The sequence below is a fragment of the Fundulus heteroclitus genome, chromosome 3 (genome assembly GCF_011125445.2).
Source record: "Fundulus heteroclitus isolate FHET01 chromosome 3, MU-UCD_Fhet_4.1, whole genome shotgun sequence".
NCBI classification, from domain to species: domain Eukaryota; kingdom Metazoa; phylum Chordata; class Actinopteri; order Cyprinodontiformes; family Fundulidae; genus Fundulus; species Fundulus heteroclitus.
The window spans coordinates 16,926,863-16,950,527 of record NC_046363.1 but is presented as its reverse complement, the minus strand read 5'-3'; the positions used below and the strand labels follow the sequence as shown (position 1 = coordinate 16,950,527).

The 23,665-nt window shown below is 39.3% G+C and overlaps 2 protein-coding genes across 6 annotated transcripts in view; one reads left to right on the top strand and one right to left on the bottom strand.

Moving 5' to 3' along the window:
* Window positions 1-16,783, bottom strand: part of LOC105940376 (F-actin-uncapping protein LRRC16A) — a 79,238-nt gene extending 62,455 nt beyond the window's left edge. For 3 of the 5 annotated variants that reach the window (XM_036130852.1, XM_036130847.1, XM_036130856.1), the window contains exons 1-2: window positions 16,315-16,783; window positions 7,849-7,946 (exon numbers count right to left, since the gene is read on the bottom strand). In XM_036130852.1, the coding sequence (XP_035986745.1) occupies window positions 7,849-7,946; window positions 16,315-16,354 (138 nt within the window). In that variant the 5' untranslated portion in view covers window positions 16,355-16,783. The remainder of the gene's footprint in view (window positions 1-7,848; window positions 7,947-16,314) is intronic. The other 2 variants (XM_036130837.1, XM_036130840.1) reach the window with 2 other exon arrangements.
* Window positions 16,784-19,397: 2,614 nt separating this feature from the next.
* Window positions 19,398-22,582, top strand: LOC110366609 (zinc finger MYM-type protein 1). Its single transcript, XM_036130833.1, has 3 exons — window positions 19,398-19,510; window positions 19,732-20,020; window positions 20,233-22,582. The coding sequence occupies exons 2-3, from the start codon at window positions 19,738-19,740 to the stop codon at window positions 22,377-22,379; spliced, it is 2,430 nt and encodes an 809-aa protein (XP_035986726.1). The 5' UTR covers window positions 19,398-19,510; window positions 19,732-19,737; the 3' UTR covers window positions 22,380-22,582.
* The last annotated feature ends 1,083 nt before the right edge of the window (window positions 22,583-23,665 follow it).

Genomic DNA, 23,665 nt, shown 5'->3' with positions numbered 1-23,665 from the left:
AGTCATTTACCATTTACCAAGAAGAGGAAGGCCTCAGTAGAAAGAAGTAAGACCAGAGTGGATTTTTTTTTCACGCGATCCACCGTAGGAGTGAAAGAGAAGACGGTGTTGCGTCTGGGCAGTTATTCAAAATGGGACTTCAGGAAACTTCCAAATAAAATTGCTGACTCTACTTTAAGGCTAATTATTGGAAGGCTAGAAAAATATATCAGGAATATCTTCTGATATTATACGCCTTAAAGAAAAAAAAAATTCTTGGTGAAACGAAGGATAAATAAGAGAAATAAAAGACAAGAAAAACAAGCTAACATTGATCGCACAGGCCTGCCAACACTGTATTAATAATCTGGTATTGAAAATAACAGTTCACAAAAGAAATTGTAAAAATGTTACTAATATAGATTTATTATGTAGATGTTCTCCTAAAACTTATTTTTTCCCCTTTTTTAAATAAAATAAACTGACAGACCAACAACTCCCATTATTGCTAGTGGATGTTTAGCAACAATGCTAATTGGCTAACTGAATATGTGAATAACACAACAATAAGTCGCAACAATCATTACACTGTATCTATATAACACTATGACTCGTCTCCTGTAATAAAGCAAATATATTTGCAGCAATAACTGTCAAATTAACAGTAAGTGTCATTCAAATTTCTTAGTCATTGTGCAATTTAACTTTTTTATAATTGTCGTGAGGTTGTCAAGGTCTTTTTTTAAAGGCAGTTTGGTTATCTCCATGAGAAAGAAAAAACAAAATGACCCTTCCAAACGCTTTCCTGCATCCTGTCTGTAGACCCCTGAGAAACTCTTAAAACTGATGTTTGATCAGAACCTCTGATCTCCAAGCCATCTGGAAAAGAAGGCCCTTTCATCGTGTCTCGTTAGACCAACACTCGCAGGTTACAGCCCAATGACAAGTTTGTTTTCTCTCCAAGCGACTTCCTCCAAATTGCCTCTTCAAACTCTGCTTTTCTGCAACAACAAACAGGGCTTTATTTGTTCAGTTCAGTCAAGCGGAGCACTGATACAAACCCATGCTCTGCGTCAGGATGAAATACCACAGCCGCTCCACTGGAATTCCTCATTTCCAAGCACAGACTCCCACTCGGTTACATTTTTCCCTGAGAGTGTGCAGCCACTACTACGGCCTCTGTGTCCTGCTGCCACGTGATGACGTTGTGATGTCTCTTTCAAGTTCATTTCAAACCAAAAACTACAATGGACCTTATTGGGATATGAAAAGAAAACTGATAAAAATATTAGGGACTTTTCAATCAAATGTATAGTTTGAAAATAAAAATAAAACAAATTAAAATCACAATAGTCATTGCCTCATCAATATCAGTTTGAAGAAACAAAAACAATCCATATAAATAGTTAAACAATCATTGCTTAATTTAGATTTCAGTAGCCATGGGCTAGATATCTAGAGTCGAAGGTGTCAAAGCTAGAAATACTTTCCATCATCGGATTACTATGGGTTATGAATTCTCTTTTTTGAGATGCAGAGAAGTAGCTGAAGTGATCAGACTTTTCTTTTTCAGCTGAGTTAAACATAATACAACACTTCCACTCCCCTGCCCTTGGCTGCATAGGTACAGAAAGCTGGCTTAAGGAGGGATACTACACTTACTAGAAAGATAAAAGCAGCTGTTTGGAAGGATTTCCAGTAACCAAAAACACAGACAGCTGTGGTGTGGAAAGAAACCTGTCCCTCTTATTAATTTATCACCATTATAAAAAAAAAAAAAAAAAAAAATGTTGGCAACCTACAGGCTGGATTTCTGTTAAGTAGAGGACTGACTGTTGGCTACTGGAGCATATTGCAAAACTAATAAATGTCCCTAATATCTGCTTGTTACACCCCCAGAGTATTTCTGTAAAGAGCAGAGAAGTGTAATATTGTGTGCGCAAATGCTACTAGATTTAGCCGGTATTTTTAAAATATTTGCTTTGGTCTTTGAATCAAAAAAATTAAATCACAAAAAAATTAAACTATGACAGAAAACATTATTAGAACCATAATAATCAATGTCATTTCTCTATTCTACTCCATGAAAAATATAGACAGTTGCTGCTTAACAACCAGAGGAGCACCACGTCAGCGTTTTTAAAGTAACACTTGTCTAAAACCATAAATACTAATGGGAACTACTTGACAGCTATATCGGTTATGACTATGGTGACTTTGATGGTTTACGGTTTCACTGCAGCCATGTAATAAAACCGTGGTATTTTTGTTCATGGCAGAATCTCTTACTGGCCCCTCAGGTGGCTCAAAGTGCTTTGGTTCCCAAAATGAGTTGTTTCGTTCGACGTGTTTCAGCAACTCTTCCTATTCAAAAATAGGCCAATCTGAGCCTAAACATCTGGTTGTTTAATAGAACTAAAAAAAGGCTATAATTTCTTATAATCACAAACAATAGACCAATCCAAATCAATCAAGAAAAATCACATTGGTTTGAAAGAAGTTGGGAAGATACCAAGCTCTCTGACTTTGGTTATAACATTTTCTAAATGACTGGATTTTTTTTTATCTGTTAAAGAGGCTTTCACATAGCAAAAAGTATGCACTGCTCTCATTGCTGGATTTGGGCTCCGAGCTGGAGAGAAGGAAACTCTCCTCAAAACTGCACACAGGCTCGTCTGTGCTGGTTGTTGGGAGACCAACGGTGTTGGCTAACATTTTCAGACTGCGGTCTTAATGCAGTGAGTGTCTATCAGTTTGCCAAAGGAAAGCTCTGGCTTTAACGGGAAGAGAAACAGCAAGCAATTGGAACACAAACATTTCAGAATGTCACTTAAATTGGGTGAATTTATGTGAGGAATGATGGTTTCGGTGTTTACTTTGGACTGAGCGGTGAGTGATGCGACAGTGATATGTTTTGTTCGTCTTAAACCTAAAATGCCAGTGAAATAATAAAATAATATTGATAATAATACAGCATATAAATCTTCAGATTCACAGCTTCAGTGTGATTCACTCACAGTGGTCACACTTACATACACTTTTTTGGGCATCATTCACTCTGATTACGCTAAAGTTAAAAACTAGTCTTTGCCCCAACTTTGGTTCTGAATGAAGCCAGAATGTATTGAATCAAGTTAAATAGTTCCACTAATCATTTAACTGTGAGACTTCCAAAGATCACCAAACCAATGTTAACAATAACTAATTATTTTTGTTCAAATGTTTTTAACATAATAATTTTTGATATATTCTACTTAAAAAGTATGTTGTTATTTTGTAATGTCCCCTGATTAATGAATGTAAAAATGGCAGGAAAAGGAAGGGAAGAGTGGCAAAATGTCCCTCTCGTAGGTATGAGTTGAGGCATGGTTGCTTGGAAAGTAGACAGTAGACAGCATCACCTGGAAAAGGTCTGGTATGAACGGCTTCAACTAAAAAAGGTACAAAATGATGAATGGACCAGCATCTGTGGCGATAGCAGCATTTAGCAAATCATAAGGCTCTGTCAGTTAATTTCTGCGGGATGTGGTTAGTGTTATCGTCCATTTTTTTTTCTCATATTTGTTTATTTGTTTTTTCTTCAGGTAACAGTAACCACAATAACAATGTGAAGAATAAGCACAAACCGCTTGCACTCACACACACATACACGCAAAAAAAAATAAAAAATAATAATAATTGGATACACAAAAAGTAAATAAACGAAAGGTACAAATCAACAATGGTACAGGTAGAAGGGAGTGTAAGATTTGATTTTCTTACAGCAATTTCAGTTTAAATGACAGAATTCTATCAATAATTTCAATGACTATCAGTTCAAAGCTAAGAGAAACTGTGGGCCTCCAACAAATTCCAAAAAGGATGACCACATATCTTCAAACACATCATGTTTTCCTTTTAGTGAATAGGTGATTTTTTCCATTGGCAGAACTTGTACAGTGTTTTCAAGCCATGTTATCGTCCATTTATTATTACCCAGGTAAACTGCTCAATATATCGCAATGTTGATTTTAGGCCACATCGACCAGCCCTAGTCTGCACCACATAGAAATACAACAGATCTGTTCAACCACTTGATTTTTAAAAACATTTATAGCGTTATAGTGTCTTTCTCCAAATGAGGGTGCTTTCCAGAGCTCACTGGAGAGACTAAATGTCCCATCTGGCCTGGGAACACCTTGGGGTCCCTCAGAATGAGCTGGAGGTTGTCACTGGGGAGAGGAATGTCTGGGTTTCTCTCCTGGACCTGTTGTCCTCCAAGACCTGACTACGATAAGCAGAAGACATTAAACGGACGGAATCAAAAAGGGAATTGTACTGTATTTTCAACCTAAATAAGAAATTGTTTTAATAACTGATTTCAAATCTGATCAATATTAATCAGAATTGTAATTTTTTCCATAGTTGAGCAGGTCCATTTTCACACAGCACACACCTGAGAATGGGTTTCATGTGGTGCACTGTTCCCACTGCCTTTTATCTCAAAACCTTTCTTCGGAAACTTGTTCGGCTCTGCCGTTTCTCACCTCAGTCTTTCCCCAGACCTTTTTCCAAGTAAAGAGGATGTGAAAAAATAAGGCTAATCACTTTCACCTTTCACTGATCTTGGACCCAAGAGAACTTCCAGAGACTAATATTTAGGTTAACTAAAACATTCAGCAATGTTTAGAAAGGCAAGATGATGGCTAAGGTTTCTCAAAAGCAGAGATCCTAGCTGCATGGCTCTAGTCTCTGAGGTTCTATTTTTTCTTCCATTTCCAAACAGCTTATCCCAGCGATAAAACTAAAAGCTTCCTTTTCCACAGAGAATCGTATAACTAAAAGGCTTTTATCATTTCTACAGGCACACACACATTACAGTGAAGCTTACCTGCAGAAAAAAGTGTTCTCACTCTAGTCATCAAACTTATAGGCACTGCTCAAACAGTGATTAACCAAAGGAGCTGTTGAGTATTAACCCTCGTCCTTTTATCCCTATTCTTCTAAGAATCAAAAATGCATTTTTAAACATCAATCAGTAGTTATTCATTCAGCAATTCATGGATTTGTGTCCCTTTACGAAAAAGGTAATTGAAGCAGCCTTTGGCACCTGCTCTGAACACACACCGAGGGATGATGTTTAACACAGTTAGAGCTGTTACCGGATCAGTATCGTCAATAATTAACAACCCCCTGAGACAAGGTCATGTTCCTTGTCTCAGGGAATTGTGGAGACAATGGTGCAGGAGCTAGATGTTGTCCTGTAACCAGTGGGTTGCCAGTTTGAGCCCCCACTCGGTCTGTTTCAGTCATTGTGTCCTTGGACAAGACACTTCACCTGCTTTGCCTGCTGTTGGTGGTCAGAGGGCTCGGTGGCGCAGATTGTATGGCCGCCCCGCTGCTGTCAGTCTGCCCCAGGGCAGCTGTCTCTACAATGTAGCTCACCACCATCAGCTTGTGACCATGTGAATGACTGAATGTAGTGTGAAGTGCTTTGGAGTCCTCGGGAGTTGATAAAGCACTATACAGGAGATGAGAACAGGCCATTTAAAATTCTTAAAGAAACCTAATCTTGATACTGGTTTGATTTGTTACTTTTATCCTATATCTAAGCTCCATGTTGTTAGTAAATTATTAGAAAAAGCTGTTGAAACTCAGCTCAGATCCTGGTTCCTCAGGTTACAGATTTCTGACCCTTTTCAGTCTGGCTTTCTAAAGCAGCACTCCACTGAGATTACTTTAGTCAAGGTTCATAAGGATCTCTTAATGGCTGTGCATACTGTGAAATGCTCAGTGTTGGTCCTCCCAGATTGCTTTTGATACTGTTGATGACAGAACATTGTTAAATAGGCTCAAGGTTTTGACTGCCATTTCCTCTGACTCTGCTCTTTTGACCCGAGGGGTCCCACAAGGGTCAGTTCTGGGCCCATTATTATTTTCATTTTACATCCTTCCATTAGCATGTATTATTCTGGCTTGTTCTGATATTACTTATCAAAACCATTCAGATGACATCCAGCTGTATGCATCTTTTAAACCTCACCAGCTGGATAGGCTGTCCAGCCTCATTAAATGTTCATCTCGGGTCAGTGACAGGCTCTCCAGCAATTTTCTGGTTTTAAACACAGATAAGACCTTGATAATTGCTCCTAGCCAGATTCAATCATATAATTACTTCTTTTTGCCCAGCAACCAAATCCACTGGAAGAATTATAGGAGTTACATGAGGCTTTGATGGCCTGATGGAAACTCAAACGTCATACAAATCAATGAATGCACCACACCACAGCATTATCCAATCGAGGTAACAAGGATGTTCTTTGATGTGAATACAAGTGAGGAACACTTATTATTAGTTATTTTCAATATCAGCTGTTTAACAACTAGGTTAGATGAGGAACAAAAGTGGTAAGAAGCCACTTGAAACTGGATGCTGTCTGTTCTACATTTCAACCTATGTCTGTGGTTGTTTCAGGCTACAAGAAAGCAAGAGAGAGCAATGCTTTTAAGAAGATGATGGGAAGGCTTAACTAAGAAAATGCTAAACTGTGCAAAGTTGATCTTTTTTCATCCTTTTAAGAATTAAACCCGTCCGATACATAATATAGAAAATTGAAATTCTTGCTGCCATTTTGGAAGATAAGGATCGAAACTCTCTACTCCAGGGGTCACCAACATGGTGCCCTCAAGCCAGTTAAAAAAAGCACAACCCTCCAGTGAGCTGCATTTACAATGCTATTTTATTCAGTTGCTCTTCCTTTTTAATCATACTTGTATTTACATAGATTTAAAAGCATTAAAACATGTTCATATTAAATGAAGTTAAGGTGAACTCTGACTCTTTAGTTCAAGGTCAGTTACAGATAACCCTTTGTATGACATAGTACCAATGAAGTAGCTCTCAGTTTCAAAAAGGTCGATGACCCCTGCTCTAGTCCATACACGTGAAGACTGCTATTTTTATCATACTAATTGCTAATAAATAAAGTAGAAGACAATTTAAAATATGAAATCTGTAACTTATGTCATTCTTTTTTCAATAATCAAAAACCCTGTTGAGTGGTAAGGAAGCTCAAAAAACAATTGGTAAATGGACTGGACTTATGTGCCGCGTTTCCAGTCATACTCATACTCCATGCGCTTTACACTGGAGCCACATTCACCCAATTGCACTCACTAATGCGTGCACATTCATACATCGATACAGATACACAGAACTCCTTAACTTAAGATTCCTTTAAGAGAAATCTGAAAGAGAAATCAAAATCTTCAACAACTGACAGTGACAGGTCATAAATTTGTCAAAAATAATTTTGATATTGGCCATAAGATTCTGCTTGGTGTGTCTCTAGTTAAAAAGCCAATTACTAACTTTCTGCACTTCCGTGGTTAAATTTTAAAGTAGAGTTTCCAAAGTAAAACACTACGTCTGAGTATTAATTATCAACGTGAAAGTAATTAGCAGCTAACAGTTTTGTTAAATCTTTACAAACATGTTCAAAATCTTAACTCTCCCAGAAATAGAGACAATCATCTCATGATTGTGACATTGGAATGAAATCAATTTGCAGCATTTTCTAATTTTTTTTTATCAAATGGTCAGTGGCACTAAAACATGCCTCAACGAAGACGTTTGGTTAGTCTGACCAGATGTTAATTAGGGTTTATCTTGGAAGGTAGATACTGGAAAGAATAATCTGTATAATAATAAGAGACAATTTAGAAGGTTTAAAAAATGTAGGAAGGTTGTGTTTGCTTAAAACGAAAATCAACTTGAGAAAAGGAATAGATTATAATTGACATAATTTTACAACCTTTAATGAACGTCAACTTACAGGTTTCACAACCATTAATGACGATGGACTATAAAAGCAGTTAAATCTGACTCACCAAAACTCTGTTCTCCGTCTTGTCTCCTTTGATCTCCAGTTTGACTCTTTTCCTCAGTGACAGCTTCACTTTCCTCCCCACTGCATCCCTCACACTCTCTATATAGACAAAGAGCGAAGGCAAAAGGAGAACATGAGAAGAGATTCAAACTCATGAGGAAAATCTGTCACACGGTTTCTAAAACACCAGATGAGATGAAAAGAGTTGAGTTTTGACTTCGCTTTTATCGGCCAACACAGACCAGGATCCGATTATCACCAGGAGCAATAATTCCCCATTTCTGCTAATTAGAGGAAACTAGATCTTTAATGAAAAATTAATCAAATCCAATGTTAATATGGGATAATACCATGGGGTGGTTTTTAGTCATTTCCATTTAATTTTTCCATCAGAAATCCCCCCCTGTGGAGATATTTTTGTTGAGTCTTCAGTGTGTGTGTGGGTGGGATGTGAACATTCAAAAGAACTTTTCACACAAATACATGCATTAAAAGTTTTCCTGAAAACTAAATTTTTCATCAATAGAACCCCGTTATGTTTTATAACTAATTTACAATTCCAATATAAGATAAATGCTTAACTAGCCTCGCGACAGTTCTAAACCATGTTTAAAAACGTCATAGGATGCCTACTTCTACTACTTTGTTTATACTACAGGTTTAAACTACACAACTTTTACTACTTCCATTCCTCTTTTGAAAGTTAATAAAAAGGTGGTTTTTAAACTGGTATCATGGTTTCTCTCAAACATTCTTCATGCAAATAAGTCTCAGTGTGAAAAAGGCAAGGCCAAATATTTGCGCCCCACCACCCTTTCAATAGGCAGGCTAATGCTGCATGATACTAGAAAAACCTGTAAAAAGTCATAATGTTGGTGAAAACCATATGAATTGTGATAAACAGACGGGTAATTAAAATAAATAATAATTGCTTTGCTTGGGATTCATCCCCGATAGCAAATAGACAATACAGCTGCTTTGAAAAAGGAATAGATTTTTTCCTTCTTCTCTTTTTTCTTTTTTTGAACGTGTCCCATCTGACAGTGTAGCACTAAGAATTGCAGTTTTAATGCAAAAGAAGCCCAACAGATTTACTTTCACAAGTGGGGCATCACTGCTTTCGCTACAGTGCTCCGCTTGATGTATAAGCAAATAATTTTATTGGACATTATTTTGGGATTATTTCAAATTCAATGGACACAGAAACGGAAAGAAAGAAAGAAGAGTAAAAGATAAGGTAAAATGTTAAAAGGGGGGAGGGAAATGAGACAAAAAAAGAGCAGAGGAAAAAGAGAGTGTAAGGTAAGATCCTTGGAATGTATTATTTCCATCTAAACACTGTGCATATATATATATATATATATATATATATATATATATATATATATATTTTTTTTTTTTATGTAAATGGGTATCTTTCAATAATTCATATATGCATCAATTACATTGTGATGCTGACTATTTTAGATAATCCTAGTCTGCATGCTAATTCTAAATGTGGGATAGAGTTTCACTGCCTAAATCTCACACAAACTAAAGTGCCCAACATGTTAAAGTTCACAAAAAAATTAGGGAAGAACAAACAGAAAATAGATTTGTGGGGAAGATACAGATTTTTCAAGAGTGATTCCATCATTGCGATATTTTCTTATAGGAAACAATCAAAGAAAGACAGTCATGTTGCAAAAAAAAAAAAAAATAGGACATTGTATGAAAGAGTTTTTTCTGAGTTTCTCTAACATTTTGGAGATTCTGGTATTTAATATAACTGTTAACAATACTGAAAAATTACAGCAATATAAACTTAATCAATCTGAAAGAAATCCCTTTAAAAATGTGTAATAGAAACAGAATTTCTCCTGACAGCTGAGATTTGAGCAAGCACAGTGGTACGTTTAAAATAGTTGCCAGAAGCCTACAGAAAGAAAGATGTACTGTATCAGCTATGAGTGCGTTAAGGCACAAGGTCCCAGCCATCGGCCTGGAGCTGGGCTATGGAGCAGCTATTAGTATGCGAGGTAAGCTCGGCGGTGTTTAATGGTGAAGCGTGTTAGTGGTTTTATTTTTGAAAAAGTCTGAAGCACCTGTCTACTTCAGAAGGTGCCCTTGAGAAATATTAAGATACATAGTGAAAGTGAGGAAGGGATGCAATCGAGTTTACCACCCACTCCAAGGGTCATCCAGGAGAGCAAGTCTGGTCCATGGAGACCAAAAGATCAGTGAACCCTGCTCTGACGGATTCACAGAGGTCACAGAAGAATCTGCCTTCTCATTATATAGTAAGTTTCCAAGTCAAGGACAGTCAAAGTAACAACATACGTGCCCAGGTCTGGCTGCCTAAGTACGTTTTGTCTTGAAAACACAACAGCAGATGCTCAAGAAAGTCTCCATAACCCTAGAAGTAACATTCTTTGTTTTCTTGGTGTCCTCTCTGCTTGTTTTTGATCCCTGGAGGCAGGATGGCAGTGACCCTCTTGTTTTGCATATTCACACAAACACAGCTACTGTATGAACTCAGAATAAAGTTGCTGTGTTGCCCTGTAGTTCTCAGCATTAGAATCAACAGTTTTTTTCTGTATCCTTGTTGCTGGTTTTGTTCATTTATGTGTTGTTTTTATCAGGTTTGTCTCTTTGGAGGCGTTTGTGGTCGTCTGTCCCTGGTTTCTCCATGTTTGCCATACTAGGATGTACTTGTAGCAGTTTTAGAGACTAGTGAAATGGTTGGCATCTCACTTAATTATACCCTTTTACTTTTTGCAGTGCAGTACCAGTAGATTAACTTTGCTGTGACTCGGTGTCTAGTTTGATAAAGATCGAATTTTAACTGAACCTTTCGACAGAGCTGTCATTAGAATCTGCAAAAAAAAAAAAAGCATCAACTATTGTGCCAATTAAAAACCTACATCATAGAAACTAACTAAATTGGCAGTGAGCACAGAAAAATCCATCAGACGGACTAAAATATGACACTAAATGTGTCTTTTGATTAACAAAAAAACAAATTAGTAGTATCCATTATTTATAAATTCTTCACAGGCAGTGGCTAACAAGTTCAAGACTAATCGTTCCTCTAAGACGTCACAAGGTTTGCATCCAGCTATTTAAAGTCAGTCATGCAGACCTATGTTCCTCTTTGTACTCTGGACCTGCCATCTCTCTTTATTCAATGCTGTCTCAGTGCAGAGAGTTTTCCTTTATGGTTCACCGACTGTGAAACCAACTATCAGTGAGATGGACCACACTCTGCTTTTAAGAATAGGATAAAAACACATCTCTTCACAGAACCACTTCTCTATTCTCATAGCCAACAATCCAAATTGCTTCTCTACTCTTTCCACCTGGACTGTCATTTTGAACAGATTTAACACTTGATGTGCCTTCCAGGGTCTCTTATGTGATTCGTTATTTGTCTCTTCGGGTTCACTGCCTTAAACAGTAGTAGCAAAAATGACGGCTCATGAGTTTTAAAGTAACCACTGAAAAAAAGAATCAGTTACGTAAACATTAAAGGAGTCTGTAAGTAGGCATGGGTCTCTATAAAAGTCTCACAGTGTGGGAACACTCAGTATTTAAATCATGACTTTACAATATTACATTATTTACAGAAAATTGTAAAACAACAACAACATGTATTTTTTTTTATTAAGCACAGCTTGCAAACATGCTGAAAGCTCGTTTAGTTTTAAAACATTATTACCTTAATAACAGAGACGTGGCGGGCTCTTTAGATTCTAAAACTGCACAATATATCAAATCACAATCGTCATTTGTGACAGCACGCTTAATTAATTTTTTAATTATGCTATTTTTAACGTCTAGTGATGGTGTATTTTTGTCTTATGCTGCACATGTGCCCCTACTGCACAGTCTCCGTTTACGTTTCACCCTGATACGTGAATTTCACCACTGAGGGACAGTAAAAGTTATTTCTATTTTATTCTATATAAATAATATATTTAGTCATCTGGATGGACCCCAGCTGTCTTTAACATCCACAAGTGATGGACTGACGCCACTGATTTAATGGCAGAGATGCTAAAGCCCATTGAGAGTGACAGAGATGTTGAGTAACAGTAAAAACAGGAAAAGCATCAGGAAAATATGCGTCAATCATAATCCATATCGTCACCACAAATTTCAACAATAATACCACTGTTAAAATGTTTTACTGATATCGTGAAGCCCTTGTCCACACAATGGCTATTATTCAAAGACAGACAAGTCTTTGTTGTAAGTATTAGAAAGCATTTGCGTCCTTTATTCAGAGAGCTGACTCAGCAGTTTACAGCAACATGTGTGATAGAATGTCTTCCATACAGCCAAAAAAAGCTTTGGTCACTTTGAAACCTTAAAAAAAAAAAAAAAAAAAAAAGAATATAAATCCTATAAATATTATGGCAGTTTAGTTTAGTGGTTTAAAACCGCACCATTACTGTCCCTGGTATACGTGGAAAGCCAGCACCGATTTGTAATTTTATAAATAAGTTAAATAAAACAAAAAGACGCAGGAGGCTGTGCGTTGAACTATGTGGTTTTCTGGGTCGACCCTCCTGTCATTCACGTCTCACACACATTACAGCTGACTTACAACAAACAGCCTGTGCACGTGTTTCTGAGAGTGTACATCTGTGCTGGCATGCCAGTGTCCCCGCCTCCGCGCTTCCTCCCACCATAATCAGATCAAAGCAACACTAATAATTAGGTAGAAGGCAAGAATGGTTCATCTGCCTGCCTGAAGCTTCCCGGAATAAACATCACCAGAAATGTGTGTCCTTATCTTCAGCAAGATTTCCACCACACGGGCACAAAATAAAAGGTTAAAGGGTTAACAAGCCTGGGCCGATAGGGATCACATGACAGAGGCGTCTAACAGGCACGCGAAGAGAAAGAATTTCATATGTGGCCAATTTATACAAAATAGTATTCATTTCCAAACCAGAGGTAGTATAAAGGCCTATTCATACCCTACGTTTGGCCTACACGTCCGTATTTCTGTCCGTACGTTCTATCCGTTGACTCTTTCATACCTCCGTCCGTTGAGGTGCGCAATAACCAATATTTCCTCTAGATGGCAGTGCTGGGCGCCAATGATTCGTCATTGATCAAACATGGTCCAAGACGTGATTTTGTTGTATTTGCTCCGTAAGTAAACTTTTTGTTTGTCCCTGTGCCCCAGACACGACACATCGTAGATGTGTGGGTAGTTGCGGACAAGCTCCGCAAGTCGTTCCTCGAATCCCACCATTGTTTAAAGCCCAGAATTCTAACCTTCTTCGTGATTTTGTTGACATTTTGTACTACAAACTCAATAGCGCCCCCACCGTTTCCGGTAGTATTGCTCCGTATTGATCCGTTTCGTCCGTAATCGTAAGCTCCCAATTTTCGTGTCAAAATACGGACGAAATCGACGGTTAGAACGTATGAAACACTCCATACGTATCCGTATCCGTCTTTTACGTGAGGTATGAATGGGCCTTAAGACGAGCTCCACATTACAAAATGGTAATGAAAGACGAAACCAAAGATTATTACAAAGCCTAAATAAACCATTCAGACACTAATAATCTCACCTCTTTATTTATCAACTCAAAGCCAATCCAGATCCGTCTCTTGCTGATGTCAGATTCTACATTTTTACCAGGTCACATGTCAGCAAAGACAGACAAGTGTCTAAATTGTGCCTTTATACGTTTATTTTCATCTATTCCAACTTATAGTGTGGTTAAGAAGTTGTTGGCCTGCTAAAAATGTTTCTTCTGCTTTTTCTTGTCCCACAAATGATTGAAGATCCTTTAGCTTATTTTAATACTGGATAAAGATAACCTAAGGAAATACAACCACAGCCAGTATTAGAGTGATGATTTCAGTTTTTAAAGAGGAAATAAAAAGGTACCTGAACAGGTATCTGAACAACATTTGACATCTGGTTGTCCCACACTTGACAGCAACATCTGTCATTAAGCATTTGTCATCGCCGACAATGGATTTATTTCAACGAGTAGGAATGTTGTCCCACTCTGAATGGCCAAATTGTGACTTGGTAACTCCAAAACATTCATTTTTGTTTTTTTAGCCATTCAGGGGCCTATTACTCTGCTGCAAAACCCCACATGCATTTCAGGCTCCTCTGGTAGAGAGCTAAATCTATAGTTCTGTTAACTAGAGCAGGCAGTTCAAGAAGCAGCAAAGCCCGCCCAGATCATCACTCCGCCACCACCATGTTTGCCTGTCAGTACGGTTTTCTTTTTCTGAAAGCTGGCGGTCTTTGAACCTGAGTGTGGATAGTGAAAAGATTAATCAAAAGATTTAACAAGGCAAAAAAAGGCTATCCACACCAGCCAGGCTGGTGTGGATAGCCTTTTTCTCCTCATACATTAAATATTTTAGACTTTTTTTCTATTTAGGTTGTCTTCATTTAATATCTTTATGTGATAATAAAATGTATTTGATGTTCTGTAATATTGAGAGGGCCAAAAGACATCCATCTTGTCTCCATAATAAGCACACACTGTTTGAGCACGGCATGCGAGAATAACCCGCGCGCTGAGATAAAATTGATTCTTCATTGCTAAGACAATACAGTGTCCCCATTCTCTCTGCTGGATACAGCACTGTGCTACAAACTGCGTTAAGTTAGCCTTGCTTGTCTGATCAACTCTGAGAATTTCTTCTCTCTTTGAAAAACAGAATCCAAGACACTTTTAAAAAATATATATATTTTTTTACTTTTCACAATAGAACAGCACAACATTTTTTGACGAAAAACACACTTTCTGACTGAGAGTACTTTAATGGTCCTGAAAGCTTTTACAGAAATGTTTGTAGATTTAAAGACTAGGTATAAGAGGGGCTAAAGAGGATGTAGATGGTTCTGGTATAACCAAACTGAGATTATGGATTTAGTTCAGTCAGCAGCATTGTGAAGAATGATCAATGGGCAGGATGCTAGACGGGTTAATGAGTGTTGGAATCACGGACAGCGTGGTTGGAAACCATGAATGGCCGTAGTTCACCGCACAACACCTCCTGACTCGGAGTCATGCCTTGCTAGATGTCCTGCGGTACATGCGCAGAACTGCATTTCTTGAGCTGAAGCTGCAACTGTTAGGTGCAAAGAAGTTGATTACACAAAGCCTGGGAAGAATTTGACAGAAGGCTCATATAAAATCTTTTGAACGTCTTAAAAATAGACCCAGCAAGTCCAGGACGTCCTCCGTTTTAAGCAAATGTGACGTTTCATTTCAGAACGGCAACTGAACAACCATTATATAAGAACGACCTACATATAGGAATAAAAATACTAACCATCCACCCTTAGATCCGGTGTGTCAGTTGCTTCTTAACACAAAGAGCAAATCAGCAGCCAATCGCACGACACTCAGTCCATTAAGACTCCCACCTGTGGCAATACTCTCGCCATTTGGCTGCGATGGAGCTGATTTTCTCCTTGACCTCTTGACTTTTCTCCTTGTTTTAACTCGCCCTGTTTTACCTGCAGCTTCCTGTAAGCTTAAACATCTCCGACAGCCCATCCCAGCAGGCCAGGTTAATTACGACCACCTCCCTTGATTCTCAGTTATCAGATTTAAACGCCCTTCTGGATTCTTCTTCTCGCCTTGGCTCTCGCTTTCTGCAGGGTTCCATAAAATGCATCACGGCAGTTGTTGTTGCATAACTTTGCCTCAGCCCTCCGTTTGGTGGGAGTAAAACCAACGGCACAGATAAAACCGAGGAGGAAACAAAACCCTGATGGTATTCCACACCACCGGAGGGTTATGAAATAGGCCGAAAGTATGTCGAGGTTGTAAGGAATGGGTGAGAAACAGCTCAGGCTTACACTGAGGTGTCAGACACCGAATCACCTCTCATAAACAAAGAAACCCGGCATCTACAGCCAAGGAGCTGCAGGATTCAGAGGTCAGCCCATAATCAGGGAAAATAAGTGACAGAGCACCAGGAAGCAGGAATGATGAGGCTGCTGGGAACGCTCAAACCCCTGGGACAGAGATGGAACAGTGGCCCAGGCTCTATGAGAGAGAGAGGGGAAATGATCCTGTGAGCAATGTGCAGAGCCCAGACAGGCTGACCACTCACATCTAAACTATTTGGCTTTTCCTCCTAATATAGTCCACGTTATAGGAGAGTGAGAGCTCCACGGATAAACAGCTCCAGGCTTCACTGCAGCTGGAGCACCTTCATTACAAAGTCTGCATAAAACGCAACCTATTTCTAAATATATATATATATATATATTTAGAAATAGCTTGGCAAAGCCTACAATAAACAGACAGTTGCCCAGCAGAGGTAAACGCTGCTGGGCGCTTAGGAAGAGCATGAGAGAACTTCAAAAGATGATAATGAATAGCCACCCTCACTCTGGACCCGCATGGAGCGACCGATCAGAGCGGAATAAAAGCAGCAGCACCAGTGATTGTTTGCAGGAGCGACACATGGCTGTAAATCTTACCCAGGAGCTCCTTGGGAACATCGGACGACTCTTCGCTCATTTTGCTGCATATAAATATCCCAAAACAGTGCCGGGAACGGTGTCAACGCACGGAGAAGCCCTTCATGTGGAGGGGAATAATGAGGAGAGAGGAAGAGAAGTGTCAGGTGGTGGTGCGGCTCTCCCGGTTACATGCTCCTCTCCTCCGCTCCGGTCCGGACAATGTGTCCGCGTTTCGGTGGGCGCATCTCCTCTCGGCTACAAAATCGCGCTGGGTTCCCAGGTCGTAATAATTTATATAAAATAAATAAAATAAAATAAAAAACAGGGATTAAAAAAAAGTGAAATATTGTTAAAATCACGTCAAATCCTGGAGGTTTCGTACACATGTGCACGGACCATCTCTCTGGAACATCTTTTTCGGCCGCGGCCCTACCGGAAAGCCGTCGGTATTACAGTGAGACCCAGCGGTAATGAACGGGGCCCCTCCCCGCGCGGTGATGCCACAGCCGGGAGCCGATGCGATGCCGGGTCGTCGTGGCGTGGCAGAAAGGGGGCGGCGGCGATGGTGGCAGACTGTTATTAATGAGCCGTCTGCACACGCTCGCTCTGTAAAACAGTGACCCCTAGCGGCCACCGAGGGGTACTGGTCCCCAAAGCAGGCCTGTGCGTGTGCGCAGACATTTTGGGGGACAGGTGCCCAAGGGAAGAAAAAAAAACTAAATAAATAAATATATACATTTATCCAGAAAATAATATAAAATAAACAGTAGGATTTATGTATGATTTGTACCTTCTCTATTCTTGGCATTATGCTGCGAAATGTGTACATTCTATAAATCTATGTTGAAATAATAGTATCAGTATAGATTATTTTTTAGATTATTTTTATTTGACCTATTTTTGTGGTTTCTAACAGAGCCGAAACATCATCAATATAGCTTACCAAAGAGTTGTGTCGCTAAATAACTAGCTTTCATTTCAAATCAGAAATATACCTTGAGTATTATTGTTAATGTTAACAATACATTATTATTTCTTTGGCTTTATTGCACTAAGATGTGGGGTTACCCTGTTCCTATTGACTATGCCAAAGTCTTATAATGAATTGGGAGAGAAAATATTTAAACACACTCTTGAAATCAGCTGTATGTATAGTAAATATTTGAATTTAGTTTTTTTTTTTGACAGTTGCACATGTAATCGGACTCTTTTCAGTCTTTTGCTGTTTCATTGATAATTTATGGTGTTATAGTTTTAAGGTGTTATATTGTCATTCCTCATAGGACACTCATAAATGTCATTTTAAATCTTAATTGTCTTGCTTTTGTATACAGATTTCCAAGTGGAGCCGGATATACAGACCACCCATACACACCAGCATCCTGTCTGTGGATTTCGGCTCGGCCTTCAACACCAGACATCCTCCACCAGAAGCTCACCCAGCTAACTGTGCTGGACTCCAGAGGATCACCAGCTTCCTTATTGAACGGCAGAACCAGGAAAGGCTGGGGAGCCTCTTTTCCCATACAAGAACCATCGGCACCGGCACCACCAGGGCTGTGCTGTCTTTCCTCTTCTCGCTTTACATGAATGGCTGCACCTCAGCGGACCCATCTTTGAAACGTGTGAAATTTGCAGATGACACTACTGTCATTGATCTGATCCAGAAGAATGACAATGTATTTCCACACTGCCTCCCCTCACCCTCCTCAACAACATTTTGTTTACTGTATATCCCTTCTGGTTCCCAGAAACCACCCTTTCTCGGGACCTGAGTTGGTCCTCAAAGGTGGACACTGTTTGAAAGAAGACCCAGCAGAGCCTGTATTTCCTGCTGCAATGCAAGCTATACAACCTTTCACAGGAGGTTCTGTTCATCTTCTACACTACCATCATTCAGTCTATTATGTGCACAGCCATCTCTGTCATTTTGGTCATCTGCTAAACAGAACAGGTCCAAACTGCAGAGAGGAGCATTGAGGCTCACCTTCCCTTCATCCAGGACTTGTACAGCTCTAGGGTGAGGAAAAGTGCAGCTAACATCCCTGCAGGCACAAACTTTCCCGACTTTTCCTTTCAGGTCGGTGCTACAGTAGTCAGCTACTCTGCTGTAAAACAAAAAAAAGCATTTTAACTATCACAAAAAAACACCAGCTCTATAAAATTTCAGTTAAAAAAATTCAGCCTTAGTCTGATTCACTTAAAATTGAAATTTACCTTGTACACATTTTCCTCTACACCAACATCATTTTTTGTCTAAAATAGTACTTTTTACTCAAAGGTAAGCTGTGCAGCAATATATATATATATATATATATATATATATATATATATATATATATATATATATATATATATATATATATATATATATATATATAATGGACGAAAACACTAAGCACATCCCTCATCACTTGTGAATGTACTACAACATTTACAGTTGTAAAGAGTATTGTGATGCAGTAAAAATAAAAATAAAAATTTGACCCTTTTCTCATGACTGTATTGAAATGTAACATCTGTTATACATTGTACAGGGTTGTGTCTGAGCAGGACCAAAAAGAGTCAAGAGTAGTTACACTGTTTTCAAACTTAGTCAAACAACATTCTCAAAGAAACACAAATATTTATATGTAAAACAGTAAAATAGGGTCTATTTGCCTTTTGTTTCAAGACCCACAACATGATTTAACTACGCATATTCGTGAGAGCATTAATGTAATAATAATAAAAAAACTTAAAACAAAAAACTTTTTTTCAACAATGTAAGCAATGCTTTTATAAGCTTACTTTTTAACTTTACTTTCAACCAAATGGGACAAAGTTAGAGTTTTTCCAATGTGATATTTTTTAACAACTTAATTTACCACTGCAAAAAAAAAAAAAAAAAAAAAAAACAGAGAGAAAAACCTGTAAAATAAACTTGATTAATCTGCATTTGAAGTGCCGAAAAATCAATCAACCTGAAACTCTATTATAATAGATATGTAGTTTTTTATTATTAAACCCTAATTTGCATATTTTTTTTAACCACTGAGCAAGGGCCTGTATCGCCCCGTTGTGACCTGCGGAACAAATGTGTGTTGCACTTGGTTCCAGTCGGACCCTTTAAAGCGCTACACGCCAGAATCTCATTGCTGCGCTATCTGCGCGGGAGAAAGAAACTAGTCTACAGATTCATATCAGTCAGTAAGAGTTAGCGCTGAGATTTGAGGTAAGCAAACCTATGTTATTTGTGTAACTGTTATAAACTACAACTTCAGGTTAGCAAATGTTGATTAACTTTAGTTAATAGACGCCAGATGTAAACACAAAGGCTAAAGTTATAACAATATGAATAAGCCAGCACCTATCCTATCATATGGAATATTTATATTCTGGTTTGCTGATATGTTTTGTGTTCTTTTCCATTGTTTTGTTTTTTTGTTACAATAGTTCAAAATGAGGAGAATAAAGGACATTACGTCCTATTTCCACCCCCAAAAGAATTACGAGGCAGAAGCTGAGACAGGCAGAGATGCAGAGATGTGTCAGAATGATGAGACTGAGAGGGTCAGAGAAAGAGAGCCTGTGAACTTTGGAGTGATTTTCAGTAAGTCCACAGAGCAGGAACAAGAGAAAGATGAAGGACCTAATAGTGAGGAAGAGCCTGAGGGAGGCATGCAAGCAGAGTTTGAGACACAGACAGAGGACCCACGTACATCCACAAGCACTGGACCATCAGGTTTGTGAGGTGGTAAAAGAACAATATGTGTGTGTGTGTGTGTGTGTGTGTGGCAGAGCAGCTTTAGGAAATGTGCGCTGTAATTAAGGTTCAGAACATTTACACAATACAGAGGGAAAACCCTCTATATTCATGTGTGGATTAATATAACAAGTTTTAGCTTCATAGAATCTAAGTTTATTTAAATGTATCTGGTTTGTCTTTCTCCACAGATATCAGCAAAAGTAGAGAAGAGCCACCGATGCAGCCAAGCCTTAAGTTGTTCCCAAGGAGCTTGATGGGGGGCAGAAGGAGGCGCTTCAAGGCAGCCTGGTACCACATCTGCCCCTGGCTTGAGTTTTCACAGAACTCGGACTGGGTGTATTGTTACGCTTGCAGACATTTTAGCCCTCCAGACACGGTCTCTGACTCACCATCCGGATTCAAAAACTGGAAGAAAGCAACCTATAAAGTGGGGGGGTTTGCAATGCACGCAAGATCTGAGAGGCACAAACAAGCTATGGTCAGCTGGAGGGACTATCAGAAAGCTGCAGCAGCTAATGCAACACTGGTGAATGCCTTAAACAAGGAGCACAACAGACAGATCAGAGAAAACAGGGAATGCGTAAAAACTATAGGGGAAGTTCTGCTACTTATGGCCACGCAGAACATGTTCCAAAGAGGTCCCGATGAGTCTGCAGACTCTGACAACAAAGGTATTTTCATGGCAATTCTAGAGACAATTGCTAATCATGACAAAGCTGTTAAAAAAAGGTTAACTTCGTTTCACAAGGCAAATTGCACAAGCGAAATAATCCAGAATCAGGCCCTGGATTGTTTAGCAGACATGGTTCGGACTGAAATTGCTGAAGAAGTGAAAAGCAGTGAAATCTTCAGCGTCATGGCTGACGAAACAAAAGATGTCCAGAAACGGGAACAGATCTCTCTGGTGCTGAGGTATTACTACGATGGAGCTATCCGGGAAAGCTTTCTCCATTTTGAGTCCGCAGAGATGCTGGATGCAGCAGGTCTCAGTCAGAAAATAATCCACGTGCTAAAAAGTCACGGCCTAGAGTACAAAACGAACCTGGTAGCTCAAGCGTACGATGGGGCTTCGTTCACGAGTGGTAAGCATTCTGGGGTCCCGGAACGAATCGGAGAGGAAGCAAAATACGCCTTTTACATCCATTGCAGTGGCCACTGTCTAAATCTAGTTTTAGTAGATGCGGTCAAAGCTGTCCCAGGGGCAGAGCTGTTCTTCTGCTTGCTAGAAAAACTTTACGTGTTCACATCTGGATCAGCCGTCCATCCTAAATGGCTAGCTATACAAAGAGAGATGTATGAAGGAGCACCGAGAGAGCTTCAGCGATTAAGCGATACACGTTGGGCGTGCCGATTCCTAGCTCTGCGTGACATCATGGATCGGCTGCCCGCTCTCCAGCGACTCCTTCAAGAGATAGCCCAAGAACGTAACGGCGAAAGCTCCGTTGAGGCCCGAGGTCTGCTGGCACAGATGGATCTTGGGTTCGTGGTGCATCTTGTCACGCTCCGTAAAGTGTTTGGAGAAACAAAACGTCTCTCTGATATGCTGCAGGCCTCGTCACTGGATATTTCGAAAGCTGTAGAGGTAGCCGAAGCTTTGGTTCAGACATTAAATGACCTCAGGCAGGAGTCGAGTTTTGATAACGTTTGGGATGAAGCGCTAAACATTTCCGGGCAATGCGATGTAACACAGCCAGCTGCCAAAAGACAAAAGCCGCTAAGCTCTAAACTCGGTGAGAACCGTACAATGACTGCTGTTGGTCAGAGGGAGTCGGAACGAGATAAAGATGGATTTCGCACGACCTTTTTCTACCCTGTCATTGATCTGGTGCTCAGTGAGATTAATAGGCGTTTTTCCAGGACAAACTGGGACATAATGAATAGCATCCAGGCTCTAAATCCTAAAAAAGATGCATTTCTAAACAAGACCGCTCTGTACTCAGCTGCCCGACTGTACGATTCAAATATCGATGATTTGGGGCATGAACTGGATCACTTTAGCAGGGTTTTGGAGAGAAAGATCCAGACCGTGATGCCGAGACCCGCTAGCACAGTGGAGCTAATACAGTTCATTGAGCCGTATAAAGAAGTTTTTTTCGAGCTCCACAGACTCTGCAAAATAGCAGTTGCCATCCCAGTGAGTACTGCTTCTTGTGAGCGGAGTTTTTCCACTTTGAGACGGGTGAAAACTTACCTCAGATCCACCATGAACGATGACAGATTGAGCAATCTGGGTGTACTGAGCATTGAGTGGAGGAGGGCCAAGGCTTTAAATCTTGACTCATTTGTTGATCGCTTTGCTAGAAATCACCAAAACCGCAGAATACAGTTGCTTTAATTTGAAATCCTATGTAGGAAAGAAGACTGAGATACAGATGCCATCTAGGCTAACATTAAAAGGCTATAGTGGATGCACTCATTGGTTTAATTTGTTTTCATTGTCAGTATTGTTACAGAAATAAATACAAGTGCTATTTTATTTAAAGCCTTCAACAAACAAGGATGTTTTATTTTGTTTTCTTTTGGCAATTTCTTTGGACATTGTAAAAGATGTGCAATAAACCTTAACTGCAACTGGAATACTTTATTTTGACAGTGTGTTTATTTTAGAATTATTTAGACCAACGCAGCCAAGAAAGCAGTCGAAAAGAGTGATGGCATAACATTTTGATCTGCGTTTAACTTTACAGACTCTTTTAGCTGCATAGGAATCGGCTCACTCTGGACCAGCATGGTTTATGTTGCGTTGCTTTGCAGCCCGTGGAGAAGAGAATCACTGCCACCTCGTGTCTAAATGTTAGAACTACAGAATGGAGAGAGGCCTGTCCTGGGTTGGTCTAAACAACTTGAACTTTATTTTTGGTGCTTTAGGGGATTTGTTTAACGTTTCAAACTGTTTTTAAAGCTTTTATTCTTTGCGTAACATTTTTCAAAACGTTTCACAATAACTTATTTTTGAGTCAAGTTTATGTCAGTAACATCTTAGTCTACCACTGGAGATGTTGCATTTGCCTCGGAAATCGAAAATAGGGGCTGGGAATGGGGTAAACCAGAGTAAAAAGTGTTCCAGTTAACACAGCCGGAGAAGTCAGGATTCCAAAATAAAAAAAAAAATTCAAAAGGTTAGGATTCCAATATGGCAACAGCCAGGACAGCTGATGTTTTGTTCATAGTACCTCTTATAGACCTTTAAAGCTGTACTTTCCACATGCAAACACCACTTTTAATTTGTGCGTTACAGCGTGGCAGCCGCCTCATGTAATGTTGATTTCAGAGGCACAATTGTGTTGTAAAAGAAACATTTTGCCACAACTTATTGTTGATGCGAGGAGCTGCCATATTGAACCTGAGGCTGTGCTTATAGTGCATTCCATTTGTCCTTGGTAGCCGGTAGTCATTTATTATGTTACATTTTGGATGGTCGTATTTGGGGAAAAAATAGCACAGGTAGTCTTGTGCACAGTACAAAATGTTTAAAAGATTGTATTTTTTTGTTTCAGGCTGTAGATCGTTTTTCTTTTCCTAAATCTCGTGCATAAAACTTAGCTGCCCATGCTGCTGCAGCTGCCCTACAGTGCCAGACTGGGTCAATCTGATATTTTGATTTTAAGGGAAGATATGAAC

What these genes read in the sequence shown, in the direction of transcription:
- LOC110366609 (XM_036130833.1), top strand. Translation starts at nt 19,738, where the DNA reads ATGAGGAGAATAAAGGACATTACGTCCTATTTCCACCCCCAAAAGAAT. An exon ending in CACAAGCACTGGACCATCAG is followed by an intron (nt 20,021 to 20,232) that starts GTTTGTGAGGTG and finishes CTTTCTCCACAG; the next exon opens with ATATCAGCAAAAGTAGAGAA.